Source organism: Psammomys obesus, unplaced genomic scaffold (assembly GCF_907164565.1).
Source record: "Psammomys obesus unplaced genomic scaffold, mPsaObe1.curated_primary_1811, whole genome shotgun sequence".
In the NCBI taxonomy this organism is placed as follows: Eukaryota; Metazoa; Chordata; class Mammalia; order Rodentia; family Muridae; genus Psammomys; species Psammomys obesus.
Genome location: NW_026596234.1, coordinates 559,714 through 585,574, shown reverse-complemented (window position 1 = coordinate 585,574; position 25,861 = coordinate 559,714). Strand labels below are relative to the sequence as shown.

The following is a 25,861-nucleotide window of genomic DNA, read 5'->3' as shown; positions in this document are numbered from 1 at the left end:
TCTTTAGGTCCAGCAGAGGCGAAGGCAAAGGCAAGAGGATCTCTGTGAGTTCCTGGCCAGCCAAGGCTATATAGTGAGACCATGAGGGGAAAAAATAAGCTCTGCCAAAATGCAACACAGGGGGAGGATTTATTTCATCTTTCAGGTTACAATCTATCACTGAAGGAAGTCAAGGCAGGAACTTGAACTCAGATCTCTCACTTTAAAGAAAACACAGCAGGAACAATGAAGAAATGCTGTTTTCTGGCTCATAAGTAGGCTTATGTTTAGCTAGCTTTCTTATATCATTTAGGACAACCTGCCTAGGGATGGCTGCCTACAGTCAGCAATTAACAATCAAGCCAATCCCTCAAAGAAATGGGCACAGGTAAATTTTGACCCAGGCAATTTCTCAATTGAAATTCTTTTCTCATGTGACTCCAGGCTGTGTCAAAGTGACAGTTAAGGCACTTCTCTGGCTGAAATCACTTCACCATTTCCCTTCCTTTTCTGGGAAATTTCAATTTCTTGGGGTCCATTGCTTAAGTAGTCTGATAGTCAAAGGGAAGATCATAAGGATCTCTTCAGAATATATTCATTCTTCCCGGGTGGTTTCATTGGAAGCTGTGCATGCTGCCTCAAAACGACCATCTATGCGCTGTGGACCTAGACTTATTTGGCTATGAACTCAGGCAGCATATGAATCAGCTTAGGTCTCAGCTCCACTAGTAGCCCAGGAAGTTTTGCCTGGACTTGGTATCCATCCCTGTGTGTGTGTGGCCTCCCTTATCTTAAATTTCTATATGAGAGATGGGGGTCTGAAAGACTGAAACAAGTCTATAGATGCATCACAGTGTTCTTTCAGTATGATCTCACACAGGGTGAATATGGGCATGTCAGTGGGAAACTACCTCGGTATTAAAGAAAAGCTCTGAAACAAGTGTCTGCTAGTAGTGGACAGTCACTGAAACATTTTTAGCACATATTGGGATTGCCTGAAACAAACAAACATCTCTGATGTCAGGACTGGCCTGGAGGACTGACTGCAAGCTCTCTCTTCCCTGGAGCTCCTTATTGACTGTCAGCTAGTACTAGAGATTTAAAGGACCTCACTGGACTACTGGGGGGCACTGATTGGAAAATAGGCTGGACCCAGAGTAAGTGAGAGAGGAGGTAATGAGAACTCTTACTCGGGGGTCTAGGCAAGATGCAGCCATTTATGGATTTTACATAAAAATGAAAAGATGCCTTTTGTGAGGTGAGGTCAGTAACCAGAAAAAAGTTAGGATCTGTGCAGTTGTACAGGCAATGGTGGTCGCCTGGCCAAACGAGCTAGTAGACGACAAGAGAGAATGGAGCTCACAATGCAAAAGTGAGAGATGAGGCTAGGCGGTGGTGGCACACACCTTTAATCCCCGGGGGTAGAGGCAAGTGATCTCTGAGTTCGAGGCCAGTTTGGTCTACGCAGTTCAGGGCAATAAAGGCTACAAAGATACAAAGAAACCCTGTCTCTAAAAAAAAAAAAAAAAAAAATAGTGGTAGACGAGTGACATTCTAGACGATTACAAGTGCCTCTGACTAGAATACACTGATGCAGCGGCTAGGTCCACAGCGCGAAACCCGCACGCTGGCATCCAGAGGCGGGAGAACCTGCTGGCCCAGAGGTTGAGGAATAGTTCCCGCCCGGACTGCATTGTAGCGGACCGGAAGGGAGGAGGCGGAAGTGCAGCGATTAGGCGTAGCATTGCGGATCTGCCCGCGAAGTTCCAATCAGCGGACTGCGGAATACGCGGGATCGGCATCCTCGCAGTTTTTTCATCTCTTGAGACCCGGATTTTGAAAGGCACCCCCGCCGAGACAAGTGAGCTGAGAGTCACTCAGGCCCTGCCACTGGCAGTTTTATCTGAGCGGTCCGTGGATGGAGGGTATAGACCACGCTCGCCAGTTCTGGAGCGGCCGCAGTGCATTCTGGGACTGGGTACCTCCTGTTCCCAGTAGTGTTTAGCTAGGCGCTTTCCTGGGCTAGGACCAAGGCGGAGGGTAGACTCTTCCCTGTCAGTCTTGTCTTATAGTGGACACGGAGGTCTGGAGAAATTGAGTGACTTGCCGAAGTCTGCACAGATTTACATACCGTGATTCTGTTTTGCTATTTTTTGTTGTGTTCTGTTTTTCGAGACAGGGTTTCTTTATGTAGTCATGGCTTTCCTGGAACTTGCTCTGCAGACCAGGCTGGCCTCGAACTCGGAGATCACCAGCCTTTGCCTCCTGAATGCGGGATCAAAAGAATGAGCCATGACTGGCCTGTTTTGCTACTTTATTTGCACTTGGGTGTCCACCTAGACCGAATGTTGTGTGACCCGGAGCTTAAGGGCATCAGAGGCTGGAAGGCATTCCACACTTCATTGTGCGGGTCCCGGCCATGAAGGATGCTCCCGGGATCTTAGTCGCAGACTTTTGTGTAGAGTTTCAGATAGAGCACAAAAATAGTGCTTGTTAAGGCACATGTCTGCTGTTTTGATAACTAGATTGTTTTTGTTTTGTTTTGCTTTTTCAAGCTAGGATGGAATTGTGTGAGTCAGGAGATTATTTAGTTGATATCTATACATCTCCAAGCTCCTTTTTATTATTTGAGACAGGGTCTCTACATAGCCTTGGCTATCCTGGAACTCACTCAGTAGACCAGGCTGGCTTTGAACTCAGTGATTCCCCTGCCTCTGCTTCTTAGTTCTGGGATTAAAGGTATGTGCCACCACCAGGTTACTATTGAGAGGAAATAGCAGATTTTCTGAACCTGCAGGAATGGGCTCCTAAAATGATTGGTGTAATGGTCTGTGGCTACAAAGGCTTGTCTTCTCTGTTGTAGGAAATTCCTGCAGAGAGAAATCTGGTGCTACATGCTGCCAACACTTACCTGGAGTGGCTGAAATACTGAGATGTTCAAAGGGGTTTGCCTGACAGACCCAAACAGCCTGCATCTTGGCCTTCCACTGTGTCCTCAATATATGCTGATATGCCCAGGATAGTCTTGAATGGTGTGACAGTGGATTTTCCTTTCCAGCCCTACCAGTGCCAACAGGAGTACATGACTAAGGTGCTAGAATGTCTCCAGAAGGTAAAGTTACAAAGCCCAAGACATTTATTCTAGGGAGGGAACAATAAGGGTGTACCTTCAGCAAACCCCTACCATACCGCTGTTCTCATTTATTCCAGACAGGCTCTGTCTGCATTCTTTCATCACTAGAGCTTCTGGTTAGGTTAAGGGAAACTATAACAAGAGAACAAAAGAGATGATTCTGGAGAGTGATGACTTTGAGAATGTATTGATGCCCTTTCTGAGTAGATGGTATTTATGTTGAGTCCACTGGATAGGGAGTGGCTACCATTTGGGGTCTAGAGGAGTGTTTCCATGCAGAGGAGCAGGAACACCCTCCTGTCACTGTGGAAAAAACCTTTGATTTTACTCTATCTATCGATCTATCTATCTATCTATCTATCTATCTATCTATCTATCTCTATTTATTGGAGACAGGATCTAACTTTCACCCTAGCTGTCCTGGATAAGCCAGGCTAGCGTCCATCTCACAAAGATCTGTCTTTCTCTGCCTCTAGCATGCTGGGATTAAAGGCATATGTCACTATGACTGAATTTCTTGTGTGGGCCTTGAAAAAATCTTTCTTAGGGGTATGGAGCCCCGATAGCTTTCTACTGAGTTTTCTTGAGGTGCCTTCTTGTATTCTGATCACCTTTTCCTCAGGTTTCTTTCTGATATCTGGGATATAGGACATCAAAATCTGTCTTAGTAGGCTGAATGCCTGGATCCAGAATTGCAAAACAATTTCCTGTTTTGAGATTTGACACCTAAGTGGTCATCTAAGTATATCAGCTGAAATATTCTGTCAGATTTTGAGTAATGCTCTGAAGTTATTTTGCTAATAAGGGCAGTCTTTTTTTTTTTTGCTTGTTTTTTGAGACAGTCTGTTACATAGCCCAGGCTGTTCTAGAACTTACTATGTAGACCTACCTGGCCTCAAACTCACAGAAATCTTGCCTTTGCCTCCTCCTGAGTTCTGAGATTGAAGGTGTGTACCTTCATACTTGTCTAATGGAGGCAGCTTAACCTGTGGCTTTTAGGGCAAAGTGGAAAATGTAATGAACTTTAGAACTTTATGTCCTCAGGGTGTGGTTATCTAAAAGCCATCTCACTTTCCTCTGTTTCTCCACATCCTCTCTGCCTTTCCTCTTCTTGCCTCCATTTAGAAAGTGAATGGCATCCTGGAGAGCCCCACAGGCACTGGGAAGACGCTTTGCCTCCTCTGCACCACATTAGCCTGGAGGGAACATCTCCGTGATGCTGTTTCTTCTCAAAAGATTGCTGAGAGAGTTCAAGGGGAACTCTTTGCCAGTCGGCCCTTGTCATCCTGGAGGGATGCTGCCGCTACCAGTGGCCACCCAATAGGTGACTCTTCTCTCCCCAGCCCCATCCCATCTCTTTTGGCCTCTTGTGGGGATGATAGGGAAGGGTTGGAGCCTGGGACAGGGCCAGTTCACCTGGGCTTCCACTGTTTCTGTTGCAGAATTCAAGTAAGGAGAATTTTGTGTCATATTTCTCACCATTTTGGGTATATAACTGGGGTCAGCTTTTTTTCCTGGAATTAGGGTACCACAGCAACCCACAATGTCTAGTGTCAGCCGACTTAGCTCAGTGCTACATGTATTAACACACATTGGCATATGCCTCACAGCCCCCCCTTTTCCTTATGCATGGGCAGATTGCTACACAGACATCCCAAAGATCATCTATGCTTCTAGAACTCACTCACAGCTAACTCAGGTCATCAGTGAGCTTCGGAATACTTCCTACCGGTATGTCAGCATATTCACACCTCGAGAGATTATTTGGATAATGATCTTGGTCTGCAGCTGTACCAGAGCCAGCTGAGTTGTGTGTATGTTTATAGTATGTGGGAGGTAAAGCCTGGTTGGTTTTGTTATCCATTACTTGTGAGAAACCAACTTTGAAGTTATGGGTGCTCTTGAACCCTGAGCTTCTTGTAGAGCTGTCATGCCTGTGGTTAGGGTGAGCTCTGGCTCCTCAAGGCAGCTTTACTCAATGATGGAAGAAGAATCTAGTTTTAGCCAAAGTCCAACTGAATTTTGATATCTTGCTATGGCTCCATGTGGAAGAACTTGGAAAGGAGGTTGCTCTGTCCAGTTTTTCTTGCCTTACCTACCATGTTCTTGCCTTTTAATTTCCTTTGTTCCCAAGTTTTCTTTATGTTCCCATTTGTCTCCAGATAGCTCATGCTGTTAGGTCACACTGTAATCTGCCTGTTTTGAGGAAGTTTCTTCTTGACTTTTTCCATTCTTTCTTTTGTAAGGCCCAGGGTATGTGTGCTGGGCTCCCGGGAGCAGCTGTGTATTCATCCTGAAGTGAAGAAGCAGGAGAGTAACCACATGCAGGTGGGCTTTTGGGCACCCAACCTCTATTTGGATGGTGCTTGCAACTTAGAATTTTGAATTGTTCTTCCACAGATGCTAATCCTAGCCACTGTGCTCCCTGCTAGGCCAGGGCTTAGAGAACACAGGGAGGGTAAACATGGGAAGCTGTTGTTAAGGGCTGGGGATGGACTATTTCTCAGCCACTCCAGGTGAGCACTTTCTGCCTTTCTTCTTACAGATCCATTTGTGCCGAAAGAAGGTAGCGAGTCGCTCCTGTCATTTCTACAACAATGTAGAAGGTAAGACCAACTTCCTTTTTTCTTTTCCTTTCTTGTTTTGGTTTTTTGAAACAGAGTTTCTCTATGTAACCCTGGCTGTTCTGGACTCACTTTGTAGACCAGGCTAGCCTGGAAGTCACAGATCACAGAGATCTACCTGCCTCTGCCTCCCGAATGCTGAGATTAAAGGTGTGTTTCACCATACTCAGCTAACACCAAATTCTTAAAGCTGTTCCTGCTGGCTGTTGTGCAGAGTTTGGGTGAGGCTTGTGAAGAAACCTTCTAGAGTTTAGTACCACAACCTATCTGCTTTACCCTGTGGGACAGAGTATGGCTGTATACCTGGGTACTGTCTTCCATGTCTGAGGGGTGTCCTGCATTGGTTTAATATGGAAGAGCGCTCATGCTCATCCAAGAACTAACACTCAGGAATGGCTCTCATCATTAGAGGACCTGTTCAAATAGGGTTCATGTTGAGTACCTGCTTTCCCTCTGGCAGCCTGGTTTATGCCTGACAGAAGTGGCCTTTGACAAGTCTCCCTAAGAACTTAGACACTGATTCTCTGGTAAATTGTTCAGTTGACAACATTCCTTAGGTGTCATGACTTGCAGCTGGGAGTTGGACACATCTCGCTGCCCATGAGTTTGTTGCATCCCTCTTTTTCATTTGCTGAGTTATGGACAAGACAAACTTCTTGTGATATATCCTTTATTATTTTCTACAACCTGAGAGGTCATACATTTGAATAACTGGATGAATGGCTGGGAGCTTCAGCCTCTACAGGACTAGAGTTTTTTATGTTTCCCACACTAATGTGAGGGCTGAGATTCCCACATAAAGTAGGAGGGCTCAGGTGATGTGGCCCTGCAGTACTTTCAAGGCTTTTACGGTCTGAGGGCTGCTGTCTTCTTTGATGCTTATTGAGTGCCCAGACCCCTAGAAGTGAGGCCTTTGCATGTGTTGCTGGTCAGGCCAGAAGCCTAAGCTCAGGGGAGAGGGTCTCCCGTCACCCAGCATCTTTGTTCTCAGCCTCTTGGAAAAATGATAGGCCACAGCTCCGTGATGAGCACGTCGGCTCTGTTCCTCCTTGCTTGCTTTGTTTTCCGGTCTGGTGCCACTGAGGACTCACAGTCACTTGTCTAGGCCTGAGATGTGGACGAGTACTTGCACCAGCCCTTAGGGCTCTTATCTGGGTACTGTGAGTCTAGGCCTGGTGACCAGTTTGGAAACTCTCCATCATCAGGGTTGTCATTCCCTGTTCTTGTTAGCTTCCTAGAGGGAGGACCTACTGGGAGTCCTCAAGCCCATGTATCAGGGGTCTGTGGAAAACAGGAAAGTATGTACAGACAACACCAAGCTTTTCTGCAGTGGCCTGGTTAGGGACAGCTCTCTGGCCTGTGGCCACTGTTCCTGTCTCCTGGTGGGAGACTACTGACTACCCTAAGTGAGTTCTTCCATGGACTTTGGCTGCCTGGAAGGTATCTTTTTTTTTTTCTTTCTTTAAATGTATATGCTGTTTTGCTTTCAAATATGTCTGTGTGTCATTTGTATGCCTGGTGTCTGCAGAGGAGAGAGAGAGAGTCAGATCCACTGAACTGGAATTACCAGCAGTTGTGAGCCACCATGTAGGTACTAGAAATCAAACCCAGAACCTATGTAATAACAGCCAGTTTTCTTAACTGCTGAACCATCTATCTGGTACCTCCTCCCCTGTTTTTTTTTAAAGAAACAGAGCGAGTGTGTGTACAAATGCACATATGAATGCGGGTCTCTACAGAAGCCAGATGTGGTCATTGCATCCTCTGGAGCTGGAGTTACAGTGGTTGTGAGCTGGCTGATGTGGGTACTGGGATCCAAACTGATTCTCTTAACATTTGAATCAACTCTCTCTCTGTTTTGAATGTATCTCAAATAACTAAATCTAGCCTTGAACTTGCCTTGTAGCCAAGGATGAACTTGAACTTTTGGTCTTCCTGTTTCTACCTTCTAAATACTGGCATTAAAGGCTTGTGCTTATGGAATGCTGGGAATTAATCTACAGCTTTGTTTGTTTGTTTGATTATAGTAGGGAAGTGTTCTGCCAACTAAACCACATTTTTAGCCCTAGAAGGTATTTTGTCTTCGTTATTGTTATTATTAATTAAAATTTATTCACTTTGTATCCCTGCTGTACCTCCTTCCCTGTGTCTCCTCCCAGTTCCACCCCCTTCTTCTATGCCTCTCCCATAGTCCACTGATAGGGGAGGTCCTCTTCCCCTTCTATCTGACCTTAGCCTATCAGGTTTCATCAGGAGGCTGCATTGTCTTCGTCTGTGGCCTGGCAAGGCTGTACCCCCCCAGGGGAATGTGATCAAAGAACCAGCCACTGAGTTCATATCAGAGAGGGCCCCTGATCCTATTACTAGGGAACCCACTTGGAGACTGAGCTGCCTATGGGCTATATCTGAGCAGGTGTATTAGGTCCTATCCATGCATGGTCCTTGGTTGGAGTATCGACCTCTACAGGCCCCCTGGGCCCAGGTTTTTTCGCTCTGTTGGTCTCCTTGTGGAGCTCCTGTCCCCTCCAGGTCTTTCTGTCCCCCCTTCTTCCATAAGATTTCCTGCACTCTGCTCAAAGTTTCGCTATGAGTCTCATCATCTGCTTTGATACCATGATCATAGAGTCTTTCAGAGGCCCTCTGATATGACTAAGGACGTTGAACATTTCTTTAAGTGTTTCTCTGCCATTTGATATTCCTCTATTGAGAATTCTCTGTTTAGCTCTATACCCCATTTTTAAATTGGATTACTTGGTTTATTCGTGTTTAACTTCTTGAGTTCTTTATTATTCTGGATATTAGCTGTCTGTCAGATACTGGGTTGGTAAAGATCCTTTCCCAGTCTATAGGCTGTCGTTTTGTTCTGATGACAGTGTCCTTTGCTTTACAGAAGCTTTTCAGTTTCATGAGGTCCCATTTATTGATTGTTGATCTTAAAGCTTGTGCTGTTGGTGTTCTGTTCAGGAAGTTGTCTTCTGTGCCAGTGAGTTCTAGGCTCTTCCCCTTTTCTTCTAACAGGTTAGTGTGTTTGGTTTTATGTTGAAGTCTTTGATCCACTTGGACTTTAGTTTTGTGCAGGGTGATAAATATGGATCAAGTATTCTGTCTTCTTACCTTGTTCATCTCTATGCTTACAACCCTCCCCATCTGGTTCTGCCCTTACCCTATTCCGTGGCTTGCTTGATTCACTCATTCATTCTTCTTCATCCCGGCCACTTCATTCACAGTCTGGGCAAAAGAGGTAGATGTAGGTGTTCCTTTGCATTATGCTAGAGGGTTCTGGTACAGTTCCTGTGGGACCAGCCCTAGCCAGTTTCCCACGCTCTGTGGGTCAGCACTTTGATGCCTGTCAGTTTAGATGTTCTGCCCAGCCCTTGCCTGTATTGCCTTTTCTTTTCATAGGTTCTGAGGGATGAGGAATCTTTGGGGCCACAGTAATGGCCCTGTGCTATAAACTTCTTCCAGGCCCTAGGTTCCTTATGACAAAAAGGAGCCATTCTACCTTGCTTAACAGATCTGACCTCTGTGTGTCTCCTTCTTATGCTTCTGGGCTTAGTTTTATGAACTATAGACCAGCACCCTCCACACATATCTGATTATCTCACTGCTGGGCCTTTGGATGGTTGCTTATCTGTGAGCCTGCTTCTCTGTTCAGGTAGACCCTAAGATTATGTCTCTTCAGCTGGTCAGTCCTGTCTGTCTTTGCAATAGGATTCAGCCCAATACATTTCAAGAGGAAGGTATCTTAGGGTTTATTTCATCTTACAGTTTGTAGTCTATCCAGGGAACTCAAGGCAGGGACCTGGAAGCTGGAACTCAAGCAGAGGGTGGTCCTTCCTGGCTTGCTTTCTGTGGCTTCCTCAGCCTGCTTTCTCGTAATAACTGGCATCACCAGCCTAGAGGTGACACCACTCAGTGAGCTGGACTCTCCTGTATCAAACATCAGTGGAGAAAATGCATCACAGGCTTGTTTTCAGGCTGATTTGGTGGAGGCATTTTCTCAATTGAGGGTTCCTGTTCCAAATGACTCTAGCTTGTATCAAGTTGATGAAAAATTAGCCAGCACAAAAGGCTTGTATTGCTGTTGAAAAAGGTAAAGAGCTGGAATGTTGCCTCGCTGGCATCCCAAAAGGACCTGGGAGGTAGATGGCATGTCGTCTCCACCTAGGAGTTAATCAGAAATGGATCTGGAACAACTCTGGTCATCTCTCTGCCTATGTCTTCTTGCCTTACTTCTCTTTGCTGTCCCTCTACCGAGGTCCGTTCCTCAGCTCTGAACAGAAAATATGGAAAACTGGGTCTCTGCTACAGTGTGGACTGAATGGCTAGTCTGTTGTACTGCTGAGGGATATAATCTTCGTTTTTTACCAGCTGTGCTCTTCATGGGGTCATTTTTTGAAGAGGTCACCACTGGTTGTGTGTGTGTGTTTTCTAGCCTCTGCAGCTAAGAATTGGGCCTTAGTGCTGCCTCCAGAGAGAGAGCCTGATACCTGGTTTGGGTATGAAACAGCCACAGTAGAGTATAGAATTGGGAGCTGTGGGGAGGTTTGCTGGGTTCAATATGTAGCTGATTCAGAGTTGGCAGTCCCTTCCTAAGGCATTCCAGTAGTTCCAGGTTGGGTGGGGTATTGTGCTATGGCAGAGTAGTCCTTAATAGCCTTTCTGCCTTGGGCCTTGTAGCCAGCACAGGTAATACCTATTCCCGATCTGCTGTTGTAAGGAATGGAACACAAGTTGAACTTGGTAGGCTCTGCCTTGGTGCCCTGCTGTGGGTTTTGAAGTGCCAGCTTTTCTTTTGGTGCCAATCTGGGTCCATGGATTGGTAGAAAGCTAGGGCAAATGGTATTAGTTATACTCTGAACTGTGATGAAAAGCTGTGAGTGTGGGCTGCTCTGCTTCACTCCACCTCAGGTGACTAGGTGTTGTGGCCTCTCCTGTCATGCTTTGAGATGTCCATGATAAACCTTAGACTGGTACCTGTCTACCAAGTGAGCAGGGCTCCCATGAGATCACTTCAGGTTGTGGTCTTTCTTGGGGACCTGGTCCACTTGGTAAGGATTCTTTCTGGTAAGTCCAAAGGTAGTAGTTAAAAGGTAAGTCCAAAGTATATTGCCTGCTTCATAGGAGCTCTTCTGTCTTGGGTATCCCCATGGGGTCTTTGGACATTCAAATGGACCCTGCACATGTGTGCTTACTCTGTATCTTACCTGCAGAGAAAGGCCTGGAGCAAGAGTTGGCTATCCCCATCCTGGACATTGAGGACCTTGTCAAGAATGGAAGCAAACACAAGTAAGACCTCTCCCAATGAAGCCATGGCTGTTTTGTCCTTCCTTGATGGATTCTCATCGTATGTGAAGCATAATGTGTTTGCTTTTCTTTTTAATGAAATTAACAGTGAAAATTTTAAGCAGTTCTGAGGAATATAAGGTGAAAAATCTGAAATCAGTCCCTGTTCCTTGTCCCTTAGTCTACGCCTGGATGACCATGGTGAATAGTGTCTGTATGTAGAGCACAGTTTTGTTTGTGCTTATTCTCCAGATGCTCTCTGGCTTAATATAGATATATATCTTATCTTGAGTGTGTGTATGAAGTTTAACTCTTTTTCTTCTGAGGATAGTAAAGCTATGGTTTTTGTTTGGTTTGGTTTTGTTCTGGTCGAGACAGAGTTTCAAATAGCCCAAGATGGCTTCAAGATTTGCTGTGTAGCTGAAAAATGACCCTGACTTGATCCTTTTGCCACCACCTCACAGTGTGGGGTCACAGGTGTGCAATACCACGCCTGCCTATGCATCAATGACTTACAGCATTGTAGATTGAAGTGGTGATAAGAAAACTTCACTGGCTAAGACTATATGTTGTTCTTGCCTGATTTGTGTGAGGCCCTGGGTTCCATTACCAATACTGCAGAAAAAAAGAGACGGACTTGAGACTTTTGTTAAACCAAGGAGAAAACAAGCTAACTACCTATGTACCTAACTTCCTTTCTTCTTTTCTTTCCTTTCCTTCCTTTTTTCTTGTATGTCTGTTTCATGTTTCTGATAACTTGTGCCCAGGAATGGGACTGGATTTGCTTGTTTGTTTGTTTACTTGACAGGATTTCTCTGTGAGACAGGCTTTTTCTGTGTAATTGCTCTGGTTAGCCTGGAACTTGCTCTGTAGACCAGGCTGGGCTTGAACTCAAGAGCTCCACCTGCCTCTGCCTCCCTGGTGCTGGGATTAAAGGTGTGTGCCACCATCACCTGGCTGGATTTTTTTTTAACCTTTTTTTTTTTTAATTTTATTTTATGTGCATTAGTGTGTGTATCAGATCCCTTGGAACTGGGGGTTACAGACAGTTGTGAGCTGCCATGTGGGTGCCAGGATTTGAACCTGGGTCCTTTGGAAGAGCAGACAGTACTCTTAACCACTGAGCCATCTCTCCAGCCCTTGGATTTTGTTTTTATGGAGGGTGTTTTGTTTGTTTTTTGTTTTAAGCACATAGGGTCTTATATATCCCAGGCTGGCTTTGAGCTCACTGTGTGGCTAAGATGACCATGAATTCACACATACACACCCCCTTTATACAGGTGCTACGGTGTATGTGTGGCAGTCACTGGACAACCTTGGATGTTGCTTTCTACCTTAAGATAGAATCTCTTGTTCATCAGTGAGTATGCTAGGCTAACTGGCCTGAGAACTTACAAGAATTTTCCTGTCTGTGCCTCCCACCTCTTTGAGATTACAGTATCTGGCTCTATATGGATTTTGGGGATCTGGACTATGTTTTTACTTATATGGCCAACACTGTATTCACGGAGCCATTTCCCTAACCTGCTGATCTTGAATTGGTTTTCCTGCTTTCAATTTTTGAGTGCTGATGTAGTTCATCACTAGCAGATCTGCTTTATATGACACTGGGGATTGAACCCAGGGCTTTGTACATGCTAGACAAACATTCTGCTAACTGAGTTACATTCTTAGCCCATTACTATTTGTGTGTCTATATGTATGTATGGTTGGTGTGGATGTCAGAAGACAGCTTTGTAGAGTTGGTTCTCTCCTTCCAACACAGGGGATTCTAGGAATCAAACTGAAGTTACCAGGGTTTTTGTGTGGCAAGTGATTTATTTGCTGAGACATTTCCCTGATCCCATCAAGTTTTGGAGTTGGGTATTTGTTGTTGTTTGTTTGTTTGTTGAAATAGGGTCTCACTGTGTAGCCAGAACTTTTTTTAAAGATTAGGCTGGCCTAATCAGAGATCTGCTTACTTCTGGCTCCTAAGTGCTTGGGAATAAAGGTGTGCACTACCAAGCCCAGCATCTATCAAGTTTTTAAACAGACGTTAACTTCACATAGTCAAGAGCTAACATGGGCTTGCCCTTTCATCCCATGTACCAACTTCTTTAGGCTCTACACAGAATGAGAGGTTTATCCTTTACCAGAGGCGCAGTGACTAAGGCAAGGGTTGTACCTTTTGCATATTCCCTGTGAAGGGACTTACAGGTTCTCTGTCTTTTTTCTCCCTAGAGTGTGCCCATACTACCTTTCTCGAAACATGAAGCAGCAAGCTGACATCATCTTTATGCCATACAATTACTTGTTGGATGCTAAGGTGAGGAGTTGATTACTGATGTCCAGGGTTAACCCTGGACATTGGAGGGGCTGCCTAAATGTTTGTTTGTTAGGTCCTCAGAGAGTAAATGTGGGTGGGAGGGCTCTTTTCCATCACTGGTTGGGCTGAAGACCTGTCCAGATGCAGCTGTGAATAACCCAGAGCTATGGGCTCATCATTCTGAGCAACCTAGGCATAGGCAGGCTGACCAGAATGGCAAGAGTCCGGGTTCTTACCCTTCAGCCAGTCCTTGCCGTTGGTCCTGACGGTTCAGCTCAGGCACTTTCACATCAGATCACAGAAGTACAGATGACTCAGGAAACTTAAGTTGTTGTTGTTGTTGTTGTTGTTGTTGTTTTTTGGTGTGTATGTGTATGTTCATTTAACATAGCTAGAATTATTTTTTCTTAAAAATTTAAAATTATGTATATATTTAGTATGTGTGTTTGTGTGTGTAACACATGTTCACTGTGTATGTAGAAATCAGGATAATTCGGAGGAGTTAGTTTTCCCTTCTACCACATGAGTCCCAGAGACTGAGCTGAGGTTTTCAGACTTGATAGCAAGTGCCTCTACCCACTGAGCCTTTTTGTTGGTCCAATAGCTAGGATATTTTTTAAACATAGAGTCAAGTGTATCTCAGGTTGACCTCTAACCTGCTATATTGCTGAGAATGGCTTTGACATTTGGATTCTCCTACCTCTAGCTTCCTGGGGGCTACAATTATAGGCATGTAGCACTAGGTCTGTTTTAAGTCTAAAACCCAAGGTTTTGTGTATGTTATGCAAGCACTTTACCAACATTCTTGGCTAGTGAGCTCAGTATTGTAGCACAGGGTTTTGACATTACCAAAGGAGTTCAGTGGGGAATGGAAATTTGTTGTTTTTATTTGTTCTTCAAAACATAGTGCTGGAATAGGTGGCTATGCCCTTAGAAAAATGAGTCTTAGTCCTTCTCACTATGCAAATATAAATGCAAAGGCTAAAGCTGAAATTTTTTGGAATAGTATCTCTGTATATCCCAGTCTACCTTGAAGTCACTGTTTCTGTCTCTGCTTGCCTGCTGAGTGTGGGATTGCAGGTGTATGACACTCTGCCTGGCTTAAGGCTGATGATTCATTTTGTTTTGGTTTGGTTTTGGTTTTGGTTTTCAAGACAGGGTTTCTCTGTGTAGCCTTGGCTATCCTGGACTTACTTTGTAGACCAGGCTGGCCTCTAACTCACAACAGTTTGTCTGCCTCTGCCTCCCTGAGTGCTGGGATTACAGGCGTACCCCACCATACCCAGTGAGGCTGGGGACTCTTATTTCATACTCATCCTCATACTGTTAATCATAAAGGAAAGATTAAAAAATTAGACTTGCTGGGCATGGTGGTGCAATCCTTTAATCCTTGTACGAGGGCGGCAGAGGCAAATTAATCTTCTTGAGTTCCAGGCCAGCATGGCTTGTAAAGTGAGTCCAGGACAGCCAGGGCTATTACACAGAGAAACCCTGTCTCAAGAAACAAAATAAGCAAACAAACAAAAATTAAAATTAGAGCTAGAGAATAGCTCAGAGGCTAAGAGCACTGACTGCTCTTCCAGAGGACCTGAGTCCAATTCCCAGCACCCATATGGTGGCTCACAACCATCTATAATAAGATCTGGTGCCCTCTTCTGGTATGCAGGTGTACATGCAGGGACAACATTATATACAGAATAAATAAATAAAATTTTTAAAAATGTTAGGTTTAGCAGGGTGGTTATGTCACATGACTGTTGTAAGAGTTTTTAATATTTACTATTCTTTTATCTTCTGGTATAGCTGCTGTTAATCCTCAGCAGCTGTATAACCAAATCACCACACAGAGACTGGGTTTTTAGTTAACCTAGAACACAATGCTGGGCAATATTTACTCCCGCCTAAACCTCCAAGCTCTCAGTTTCCTAACATTTAGATTTCCCACATTATACTTGCTTTTTGTGAAATCTTAGGTCTGGTTCATGCTCCACATCCTCCAAGATCTGTCCTCCAGCTCCCCTCTCCCAGCTCTCCTCCCCCCTTCTCCTCCCACTCATCTCCTGCCTTCTCGCTCCTCCCCTCTTTCCTGTCCTCTGGCGCCTCCCTGCTCAACATTGTGCCTAATTGCTTTATTTTGTCCTGTTTACACAAGAGTTGAGACAGGATGTTTAGAATGAGTATCACAATGCAATATCCGGATTGAAACCAGAGAGTTGGGGGTGGGTTGGGTGAGAAATCAGTATTTGAATGAACAAGGGTAAAGTGTATACATTAAAAAAAACGTTATACCAACACATGCCTTTAATCCCAGCATTCAGGAGGTAGAGGTAGGTGAATCACTGTGAGTTCCAGGTCAGCCTGGTGTACAGAACGAGCTCTGGGACAGCCAGGGCTACACAGAGAAACCTTGTCTTGAAAAACCAAACCAAACCAAAACAAAAAGGTTAGACTTAATCAAAATTTTAAGCAGAGACTCTTTGAAAGAATTAAGAAAGTTAAGGCTTTATTTTGTTTTAAGACAGGGTCTCATTGTGTAGTCCTGATCACATAGGACTCACAGAACTTGGTCTGCCTTTGTCTCCTGATCTTTAGAATTAAAGATACGTGCTATCACACTCTGAGGGAATGTTAGTATGAACTCTAACATAGTTTTCCCCTTCAACAGTATTGATTAAATTTAGGAGAAAATTGTAAAGTACTTATTTGTGTGAGGGTATGCATGCATGAGCCATAGCGCACATGTGGAGGTTAGGGCAAGTTGCGAGGGTTGTTCTTTGTTCCCACAGTGTGGGTCTCAGGGACTGAACTCAAGGCTTGGGTGTTACATTCCTTACCTTCTAAGCCATCTTGATGTTCTCACTGTTAGTGTAAAAACTTTTTTACCATTAATCTTTTTAGTCATTTTTTAATTTTTATTAATTACAATTTATTCACTTTGTATCCCCCTGTAGCTCCCTCCCCCTTTCCTTCCAATCCCACTCTCCCTCCCCCTTCTCCACCCTTACCATTAATCTTAGTTGAAAATTGTGTATATGTTTATTTTTTCTAGATGTATACATATGTATGTATGCATATACACACACAGATACTAGGGTCAAATTTTATTTTCTATCATTGAACATGATATATGAAAGTAAGTCCTTAGTCATACATATTCATGCATTGTAAATTTTCTTGCTGATATGCATATTAAAATTCTAATATGTCAGAATTTCAGTGCTTATTTATACTATGCATACATTTTCCCTTTATTTTTATCAAAAAATATAATATGTAGCTGAAAACATTTCAAAGTCAGTAAAAACCTCAAAACCTTTTTTTTTTTTTTAAGGCAAGTTGCAGAAAATAAATGCTCCAGCCTTTCAAAGGACCTGGATCCACAATACAGAAAGGCTCTCAAAATCCAGCAGCCCAGCTCACTTCTTAGAAACCTGAGTAGCTACTTTTCTGAAGTTGGCAGAATGGCCACTTCTGTCTGTGAGAAGGTGTTTACCAGCTCTAGTCACAAGGTCAGTTTAGACCCAAACAATAGAAAGTAATAGTGCATTCTAATGGAAATGGCTGAAATTTAAGAGACTTGGTTTAAGAACTTGGTTTAATGGTAGAACACTGGTCTAGCATATGTGAGCACTTGTAGTTGATCGCCAGCACCACATACACAAAAAGAAGCAGCTGGCAAGATAGTTGAGCTGGTTAAGGTGCTTATCACCAAGCAAGTCTGGTGACTTGAGCTCATCATGTAAGTTCCACCTGGGACTTGCGTGGTGGAAGGTGAAAGCTCCTGCATTGTCCTATGGCCTCTGCATATGAAGCTTACCACACATGCACTCTCTAGCCCCTACAAAGTAGACTAAAACAAATAAAGCCTTTAAAGTTATAGGAAATTAAAGGATGAGGTGTGGAGCAACTGGAAGTCCCAGCTGTGGCTGGTGGGTGTGTAGATCATGCAGTAGCTCTGTGAGCATAGTGTGCCAGTGGCTGCCTTCTAGGGAAATGGAGTCCTTAGTTCAGTGGCTTAGGCATGCAGTCACTGGAGTTCATTGACAAGTGGGAAGCCTGTCCTGGTATATCCTTACAGTAGAGACTGCCAGCAGTGAGAAATGAATAAGTCTCGGACATACTACCTAAGGGTACATTCTTTATGAGGGAGTATAATTTTGTTTGTTGTTTTTTCAAGACAGGGTTTCTCTATGGGATCTTGGCTGTCCTGGACTCCCTTTATAGACCAGGCTGGCTTTGAACTCACAGAGATCCGCTTGCCTCTGTCTCCCAGAATGTTGGGATTACAGGCATGTGCTACCGCGCCTGGTTTATAATAGTGTTTATATAATGCCCACATCTGTCAAAACCTAGCAGTGAGAGATAGCCCAATGTTTAAGAGCACTGGCTGCTCTTCTGAAGAACCTGGATTTGATTTTCCCAACCCACCTGCTATCTCACATTCTAACTACAGTTCCAGGGGAATCTGATGCCCTCTTCTGGCCTCTGTGGGTACTGCATGCTTGTAGTCCACAATACACATAGGCAAAACATCCAAATACATAAAATAAAAATAAATCTTAAGAAAAAAACCCATATGATGTTGGGCATGGTATTATATTCCTGTAATTTCAGCACTCAGGATACTAAAGCAGAAAGATCATGAGAGCAAGGCCAGCCCAAGTTTGTGGTAGAGCACTTGAGCCTCTGGGTTTGGTACCTCGTGTTACAAAACAAAATAAAATAAAGCCATACACTTAACTTGTGGGTTCAGTTCTCTTCTTCTACCTTGGAGGTTCCAGGGATTAAACTCATCACCCTTAAAGGCAAGTGCCTTTCCCTACTTGGGCATCTCACTGGCTTACTTGGCCATCCTGTTGATTCTAGCATGTGCTCCTTTTTGCTGTGTGAACAATTCCTTGGTACAGATGGCCACAGGCATCCAACTTTGGTCAGACTTGGACAGGTACTGTAAGTCTGCTTTCCTCAGTCAGCTTACAGCAGGTTCCAGGCCTCATAGTGAAGTATGAGAACCTTTGTCCTTTCTTTCATAGTAAAGTATGGTAGCTCTTTTATGATGTTTGATGCCCACCACCTGCCTTAAGTTCCTTCTTTTCCTGTATATGCAGGCCTGCACTCTCAGCTGGCCCTGCATGACTCCAGCTCATGGTAATTTCCCTTCTTTGTAGAGTCGTAAGGCACACAATATTGACCTAAAGGGAACAGTTGTGATCTTTGATGAAGCTCACAATGTGGTAAGTCCCCTTGGCCTCTGTGCTAAGTGCTTCCTGTCTCTCCCAGTTTTCTCCATGTTTCTGGAAAACCTTTACCTTGGACCCAGAGGCATGATTTCAGGGCCAAGCAAAGACGGGTGCTGCTGCTGTCCTGACAGTCTTATCAGCCTCACCTGGGTCATAAACTGGCAAGTTGGGCTTCAGATGTGCCCTTAGGTGCAGGGCACATCTATATAAGAGCCTCTCACTGGGCCTCTGCCCTTCTAGCCAGTTGGTAGGGATTACCTGGCTATGCTATCTCTTGTACCATACTCTGTTGTCTTTCCTGCATGTCTTTGCTCTTTAGTCTACTTGGCTTAACCCTTAGGAAATTTTTGAGGAGACAACTGCTCATCTTCGGTGGCAGTATCAACAAGAGTGGTTCCTGGAGGCCCTTCTAGCTCTCTTTGTCCCTTTTCACCAGCACATTATCACAGTGGCTCGCCCCTGTCTCTGTTGCCACCGCTTACTCAGGGTTATGTAGAATGACCTCAGAGAACAAACAGCCTCATCCTTAGCTACTATGGAACCTGGGATGAAACTGTTGGAGAGCCAGGTTTCCCCATAACAGGGCCTACGTCCTACTCGACTCATGGCAACTGTTGCTATGGAAATTATTGAGCTGATAGGTGGTATCTTCTGATTTTTGAAGCTAAACTTATTGTTTTGCTGATAAAATTTTCCAATAACAAAATCTTGGCAACTCAAGTGAAATAATCTTTTTTGAAATATTGGTGTGGACAGTGATTCATCTTTGGACCAACTTTGACTTTAGAGACCAGGAGCTGGGACTCTGGGAACTTCTTGTAGTCCCTCTGCATCTCTATTTCTGTTTCCTAGAATCCCCATCCTGCCCCACTCTGCTGTGACATAGATGTACTTTGCCCCTCAGGAGAAGATATGTGAGGAATCGGCCTCCTTTGACTTGACTCCCCATGATGTGGCTTCAGGACTGGAGGCTATCAACCAGGTTTTGGAGGAGCAAGCCCGGGTGGCTCAGCAGGGTGAGCTCCAATTGGAGTTCAGTGCAGACACCTCCAGCTCAGGTAAGTTTATGGCTAAGAACTGAAAAGTTGAGTCTAGGGTTATTGGAGGTATCTTGGAGGTATATTCTGCATAAGAACAGTCTGATCTTTCTTGTACCTTTTGTCTAGCTAGCATGCTGGGACATGAGTTTGCTGAGAAACTTGATTCAGGGATCCTGTTGTGACTTTCTGTCTGTTCATCCCAGATAGTGCACCAATAACAAACCAAAGAAATACTTTACTCAATCCAGTTTAGTGAGTTCTAGGACAGTCAGGCGACAGTAGGCCACATGAGTAAGGGACTTGAAGAACAAAAGCCTCTTCTCCTTAGCTATTGTTGCTGCCTGTATAACCTTGGGAGGAAGCTTGGGAATCTTGTACATTTCATCTTTCTGAGACTTTGACTTTGTTTACTTCTTGAGTCTTATGAATTTCCCTCTTCCCTCAGGTGGAGTGTTTCAGTTGTAGGAAATGCTATATAACAGCTCTGTAAACCAGGGAGAACTGGCTCATCTGATACTTTCAGTACCTTTTTTTTTTTTCCTTTCTTTTTTTGAGATGAGAGTTCATGTAGCTCAGGCTGGCTTCACACTTAATGTAGGAAAGGAAAGTAATTTAGCTTTGGGTCAATAGAGGTAAGACAGCCTTTACCTCCTAAATGTTAAGATTATAAACTTAGTTGGTGCTGGGATCAAACCCAGGACTTCATGCACACTAAGGAGAGCAGTCTACTACATGAGCTATATCTCCAGCCCTAGTTCTTCCAGTGTTTTCTGAAGCCTTCATCTTTTCCTAGCTAAGTTTTTGTTTTGTTTTGATTGCTGTTTTTTGAAACAAGGTCTCTCAGTATAGTCCTGGCTATCCTAGAACTTGCTATATAGATCAGGCTGGCCTCAGAGATCTGCCTGCCCCTGCCTCCTGAGTGTTGGGATTAAAGGGATGCACCACCACACCCAGTCCTGCATTTAATTTTAAAGCAAAGCACAGGTACAGGAAATCTAAACAAAAAAGTCAGCTATGGCTGCTGTGCTTGTAACCACGGTGTTACAGATACAGAGACAAGTGGATCCTGGGAGCCACTGGCTGGCAAAACATTGAGTTTCAGGTTGAGTGAGAGAACTTGTTTTAAAGGAATTAAGCTAATGAACAATGGAGGAAGATATCTGATATCCTCTTTTGGCCTCTATGTGCACAGGTGCTGGCATATATGCATATAGCACACACACATACACAAAAGAAAACACATTGCATATAAGATACATAATGAACTGAACACTCAAGAGAATTGCCACCAATCAAAAAGAGGTTTTGCCATTATAGCCATAACTCTGTTTTGATAAGAGTGGTCTCTTACCCAACTTCTAGTTCATCACGTTTTGATGGCTGATGGTTATCTCTTCCTTCCTTTTTTATGGTAACATTGTGGCTACTTGGTGCCTAGATTCAGTAATTATCAGTGATTTCAAGACAGTAATGTCTCATTCGGCCCTTTAATTTATTTATTAATGTATTTTATGTATATGAGTGCTCTGTCTTCATACATGCCAAAAGAGATAATCAGATCCATCATAGATGGTTGTGAGCCACCATGTGGTTGCTGGGAGTTGAACTCGGGACCTCTGGAAGAGCAATTAAGTACTCTTAACCACTGAGCCATCTCTCTAGCCCTCATCCCTTTAATTTGTAGCAGAAGTAATATTTTAAAGATTCTTTAGCTCTGTGTGACACTGTTCATATTGGAAAAGCAGGATAATATACACCCCCATTTCAGAAGTCTGAGTTGATTCTCAGTGTTTGTCATTTTCAGGAGAGAACAGTGTTTAAATAGCATGTCTGAATGTTGATTAAAAAGTAGCTTAAGAAAGGAAGGAAGGATTATCTTGGTTCACGTTCTCAGAGGATAATACGTCATAGCTGGGACTTTGTGGTGATAAGGGCTTAAGTAGTTCGTGTGACTGCGGTTAGAAAATAGGTGAGGGGAGAAGGAAAGAGAAAGGGGAGGAATGAGAGGGAAGAGAGACAGAAATGTACCTGAACTCACCCTGGTTTTTTTGAGACACGGTCTTTATGTAGGCTAGCTCTCCTGTAATTCTGTGTAGACCACCCTGGCCTGGAACTCACAGAGATCTATCTGTCTATGCCTCCAAGGTGTGTACTACCACACCCAGTTTTGTTTTGTTTTGTTTTTCTTTCTTTTCTTTTTCTTTTTGTAACTTTTTCCTTTTTATTCACTCCCGATCTTTAACCTGTGGAATGGCTCTGCTCTGTTTAGGTCTTACCATTTCAATTAACCCAACCTAAAAGCCCCTTCACAGGCGTGACCAGAGATTCTGTCTCCTAGCTTATTCTAGAGATTATCAGGTTGACGATATTAGCCAATATTAATCATTGGGCATTTATTTAACTATCTGGTTAGTACAACCTGTCATCCATCTTACAGCTGAGGCTCGGTATCCCATTGACTCCTCTGGAAGGTCATTTTTGTGCCCTGCTAACCTGGCCTGGCCATAACTGACAACTTTTTTGCTGTTGGACATGTGATACTCTGCTTCCTACTTAGACTGATACCAGTTAGCCTCCAGCAAACTCTGTTTTCCTTCAGAGGAGAGTTCTTTTACCCTCTGTCCTCTGTCCTCACAAAGTTCTGTCTGAACACATATGGACACATGCTGATGGATATTAATTATTTTGAGGTCTTTTTCGAGCATAGTAAGAAGAACATCTGTGTGCATGAATGTATTCACATGTACTAAGTGTGAATGTGGACTCATACTGTTGTATCCAATTCATATGTGGATCCTACCTAACTTCCTCCCACCTACTGTGTCTACCACACTGGAAACCTTGGTTCTTGAGGCTACAAACAGTACTAAAAAGATGTGGAATAAATGTACATATTTTCTCACCCAGGGCTCAAGATAGAGCTGGAAGACATCGCAAAGTTGAAGAGTAAGTGTTGCCCTTCCTTCTCTTTGGGCTGGGTGAGAGGCGTGGCCCTGACATGCCCTTGATTCACAGTGATCCTGCTTCGTCTGGAGGAGGCTATTGATGCTGTCCAGCTGCCTGGGGATGATAGAGGAGTCACCAAACCTGGAAGGTGAGAGATAGATGCTGAGCTCATCATCCCAAGTCCTGTCTGGGGTTGGAGATGAATAGGGTCCTCACAGGATCTGTTTTCAATTCCCAAGGCTTAGGAAGAGTTAGCAGCTTTTAAAAAAAGATTGGTTTTTCTTTTTCTGTATGTGTATATGTGGGTGTTCGGGTGAATGTGTGCTGAGCCTGTGGAGTTCAGAAGAGGGTGTTGGATTCCCTGAATCTAGAGTTACATACAGTTAGTTGTAAGCTACCCAATATGGACCTGGAAACCAAACTCAGGTCTCCTGGAAGGAGCAAGCACTCTTAGCCAGTGAGATATCTCTCCAAGACAGTTGCCAGCTTTTTATGTAGTCAGTGAAAATACTGGGAGTAACAACATACACTACTACACAGTGCCCCATCCAGCTATTTCCCACAAATCTCTCTGGCCGCTTATTGACACGGCAAGTGCCAGTTATAACTAGACCTTCTCTTTGGGGAGAGACCGTCAGTGCTATCACCGAGGCCTATTTAGCACTCTTAGAGGCCCAGAAGGTTCTGGTTGTCCCATGTTTTTTTTTTTTTTTTTGTTTTCTGAAAAACACTGTGGGTAGCCTGGTCTGATGGCCAGCAAGGGACTGTAGTGAAGCTGAGTGGTAGCTTGTATAGGCGTACAGCCAGTAGCTGTGGTAGGGCATGGTCTGTGCTTGTAAAGGGTAAAGCATTTTCTCTGAACCATGTTGGTCCCCTGAGTGCTAAACTTTGTAGATACTCCCAGTTGCTCCCAGATAAGCCAGATATACCAGCCTGACCTGGGTTCTCAAGTACTGTTTTGGCCTTCTCTCCCTGCACCTGAATGCCCTGTCACAGCCTTCTCCCTTCATGTGGCTTCTGTTGCCCCCTTCCCATCTCTTTCCAAGGCTCTTAGAGTTGCTACCCAGAGTCATTGCCTCCAGAGACATGGGACCTGAACTCAGGCCACCCCCGATTGTAGTCCCTTGCTTAGGTGCCTGGTCTTTTCCTATGTAGGTAGTGATTCTTATGACATTAACCCACTATCCTTTGCCTACCAGGAAACCACTGAAGGGAGAAGCCTCTGACCTCCAGTGTTGGCCTTCTTGAAGTACTCAGCAATTATTTCTGAGTGCAGGAAACTTAAAGCCTACTTACCTTGTAGGTTCCCAGAAACCATAGCCTTGTTTCCTCTAAGTCTCAAGCTTCTGTTTTCTCTGGCAGCTATATCTTCGAGCTGTTTGCTGAAGCCCAAATAACGTTTCAAACCAAAGGCTGCATTTTGGAATCACTGGACCAGATAATCCAGCACCTGGCAGGACGTGAGTCTTGGGTTGTCCACCAGGAGCGTGACGTAGATGAATGTGGCAGGGATTACTGTTCCATGGCGAGCCATCAGCACTTAGCCACTAGTGTCAGCAGGTTGTTATCATGCCTTCCTATGAACAAGAATCTAGTCAACAAAGCTTCCCCTACCTCCATGCTTGTTTATTTGAGTAGTACTGGAGAGTAAACCCGGGATCTCACTCATGGTAGGCAAGTTCTCTACTGTTGAGTCACATCCCCAGCCCCTGGTTTTCTGGCACAAGTTTTTGCTTTATGTCTCAGACTGGCTGTAACTTGATCCTCTTGCCATTGTTTCTAAAGTGCTAAGATTACAGGGGTGGCCACTGAGCCCAGCTGGCTTCCTCTTTCTGAGTGAGACACGGGGGCAATAGTGACATTGGCCAGCCATTATGTTCTTTTAAGCTCTGCTATGGTATGTCCTAGTTACCCTTTTAAAAGACAAATATCAGAGACCTTAGTGAATTTAGTGGGATGTGGCCTCTCTGGCTTCTCCCCTTTGCTATCAAACCTGATTTCTGCTTAGTTTAAGAGATCCAGGTCCCAAAGGGCAGTGTCCTCAGGGGCTGTTGTTCCACTGAGGGGGGGGGGTCTACAGTGTCACATGCAACAGGATCTGCTATGCATTGGGGGAGAGCAGCCGCCTTCCCCATATCACTTGACCATAGAATTATTTTGGAAGCCTGTACTTCTTTGGGGAGATTCCCTTATTTGACTGCTCTTTAACACCAGGAAGAACAGGTCAGCTATCTTTCCATAACACACCATGTCCCTAATATTGGTTATGGGGAGACTGGTTATTTCAGCAGATGTGTGACAGAGCTTGAAAGCAAAGCTGTGCTGGCTCCTTGTAATGTGGGATTCAGCATCTCTTTTGCTTGTGTGAATGTCAGCTCCCCGGTGCTCCACAGGTACTGGTGTATTCACCAACACAGCTGGGTTGCAGAAGCTCATGGACATTATCCAGGTAGGAGACTGCTTTTAACTATTGGGGTGTTTCTGGAAGTGGCAGTAAGGGCTTCAGGGAATGGACAAAGGTCCATGTCTATGGTTATATCACATGTCTATGGTTAACAAGCCCTTTAGCACCTTACTTTCTGTTGAATGCAATGTAGTTCTCAGTGGGAGTTGACAGAAGGCAATCTGGCCTTTTATGACTATTTAGTGGCCAGATACATCTTGAGTGGTAACCAAGATCCTGAGAAGGGTGAGGTCAGGAGCTATTTGGAGTCTACTGTGCCCTTTAGTGCTGGCCAGGACCTTCTTGTTTATAGTAGCTCCAGACAGTCTACTGGAGAAGTCTAGAGACAAATGACCTGAGTAGCTTCTCAAGGGAAAGGCAAATGGGCCCTATAAGTGCCATGGTCTATGTGTCCCTAGTAGAGAGTTGGAGGGGATGACTATGGAGCCTTTGTCAGAGACAAAGGTGGAACAGTGGAGCCCTGACAGGGCAGCAGGTGGAGTCTTTGCACCTCACCAAGTCTCTTTCTGCTTCTCACTTTGCTGTTTTGGTGTCATCCCTCTCCTTGTCTGTGTGACATGCACTTGTCATCAGGTACAGAGCAGATATGACTTAGTGCAAGTATGTCCTCAGCTCTAGTGAGCCAGCCATTCCTGACCAGGTAGTTAAGGGTAAGCTCCATGTTGGGGCCTTTGGGCAGCTTCAGCTGTGCTAAGCCTTTCTAAGGTTGTTTGTTTGTGTGTGGTTTTTTTGTTTTGTTATTTATCATTTTTGTATGCTGATGGGTATTTTTGCTTGCATGCATGTATGTATACCACATGTGTACCTGGTGCCTGTTCGGGCCAGAAAAGGGGGTTAGATCCCT

General features: G+C 44.3%; 1 protein-coding gene across 7 annotated transcripts in view; it reads left to right on the top strand.

Moving 5' to 3' along the window:
- Nucleotides 1-1,703: 1,703 nt before the first annotated feature.
- The window catches only part of Rtel1 (regulator of telomere elongation helicase 1), a 38,003-nt gene continuing 13,845 nt past the window's right edge, over nucleotides 1,704-25,861 (top strand). For 4 of the 7 annotated variants that reach the window (XM_055596080.1, XM_055596079.1, XM_055596078.1 and 1 more), the window contains exons 1-14: nucleotides 1,704-1,840; nucleotides 2,843-3,091; nucleotides 4,238-4,436; nucleotides 4,750-4,843; nucleotides 5,359-5,440; nucleotides 5,658-5,718; nucleotides 10,950-11,025; nucleotides 13,243-13,327; nucleotides 18,496-18,561; nucleotides 19,472-19,625; nucleotides 22,515-22,553; nucleotides 22,623-22,701; nucleotides 23,916-24,013; nucleotides 24,947-25,002. In XM_055596080.1, coding sequence (XP_055452055.1) covers nucleotides 2,990-3,091; nucleotides 4,238-4,436; nucleotides 4,750-4,843; nucleotides 5,359-5,440; nucleotides 5,658-5,718; nucleotides 10,950-11,025; nucleotides 13,243-13,327; nucleotides 18,496-18,561; nucleotides 19,472-19,625; nucleotides 22,515-22,553; nucleotides 22,623-22,701; nucleotides 23,916-24,013; nucleotides 24,947-25,002 — 1,191 coding nt within the window. In that variant the 5' untranslated portion in view covers nucleotides 1,704-1,840; nucleotides 2,843-2,989. Of the gene's footprint in view, nucleotides 1,841-2,842; nucleotides 3,092-4,237; nucleotides 4,437-4,749; nucleotides 4,844-5,358; nucleotides 5,441-5,657; nucleotides 5,719-10,949; nucleotides 11,026-12,302; nucleotides 12,383-13,242; nucleotides 13,328-16,727; nucleotides 16,837-18,495; nucleotides 18,562-19,471; nucleotides 19,626-22,514; nucleotides 22,554-22,622; nucleotides 22,702-23,915; nucleotides 24,014-24,946; nucleotides 25,003-25,861 lie in introns of those variants that run through there. The other 3 variants (XM_055596082.1, XM_055596083.1, XM_055596084.1) reach the window with 3 other exon arrangements.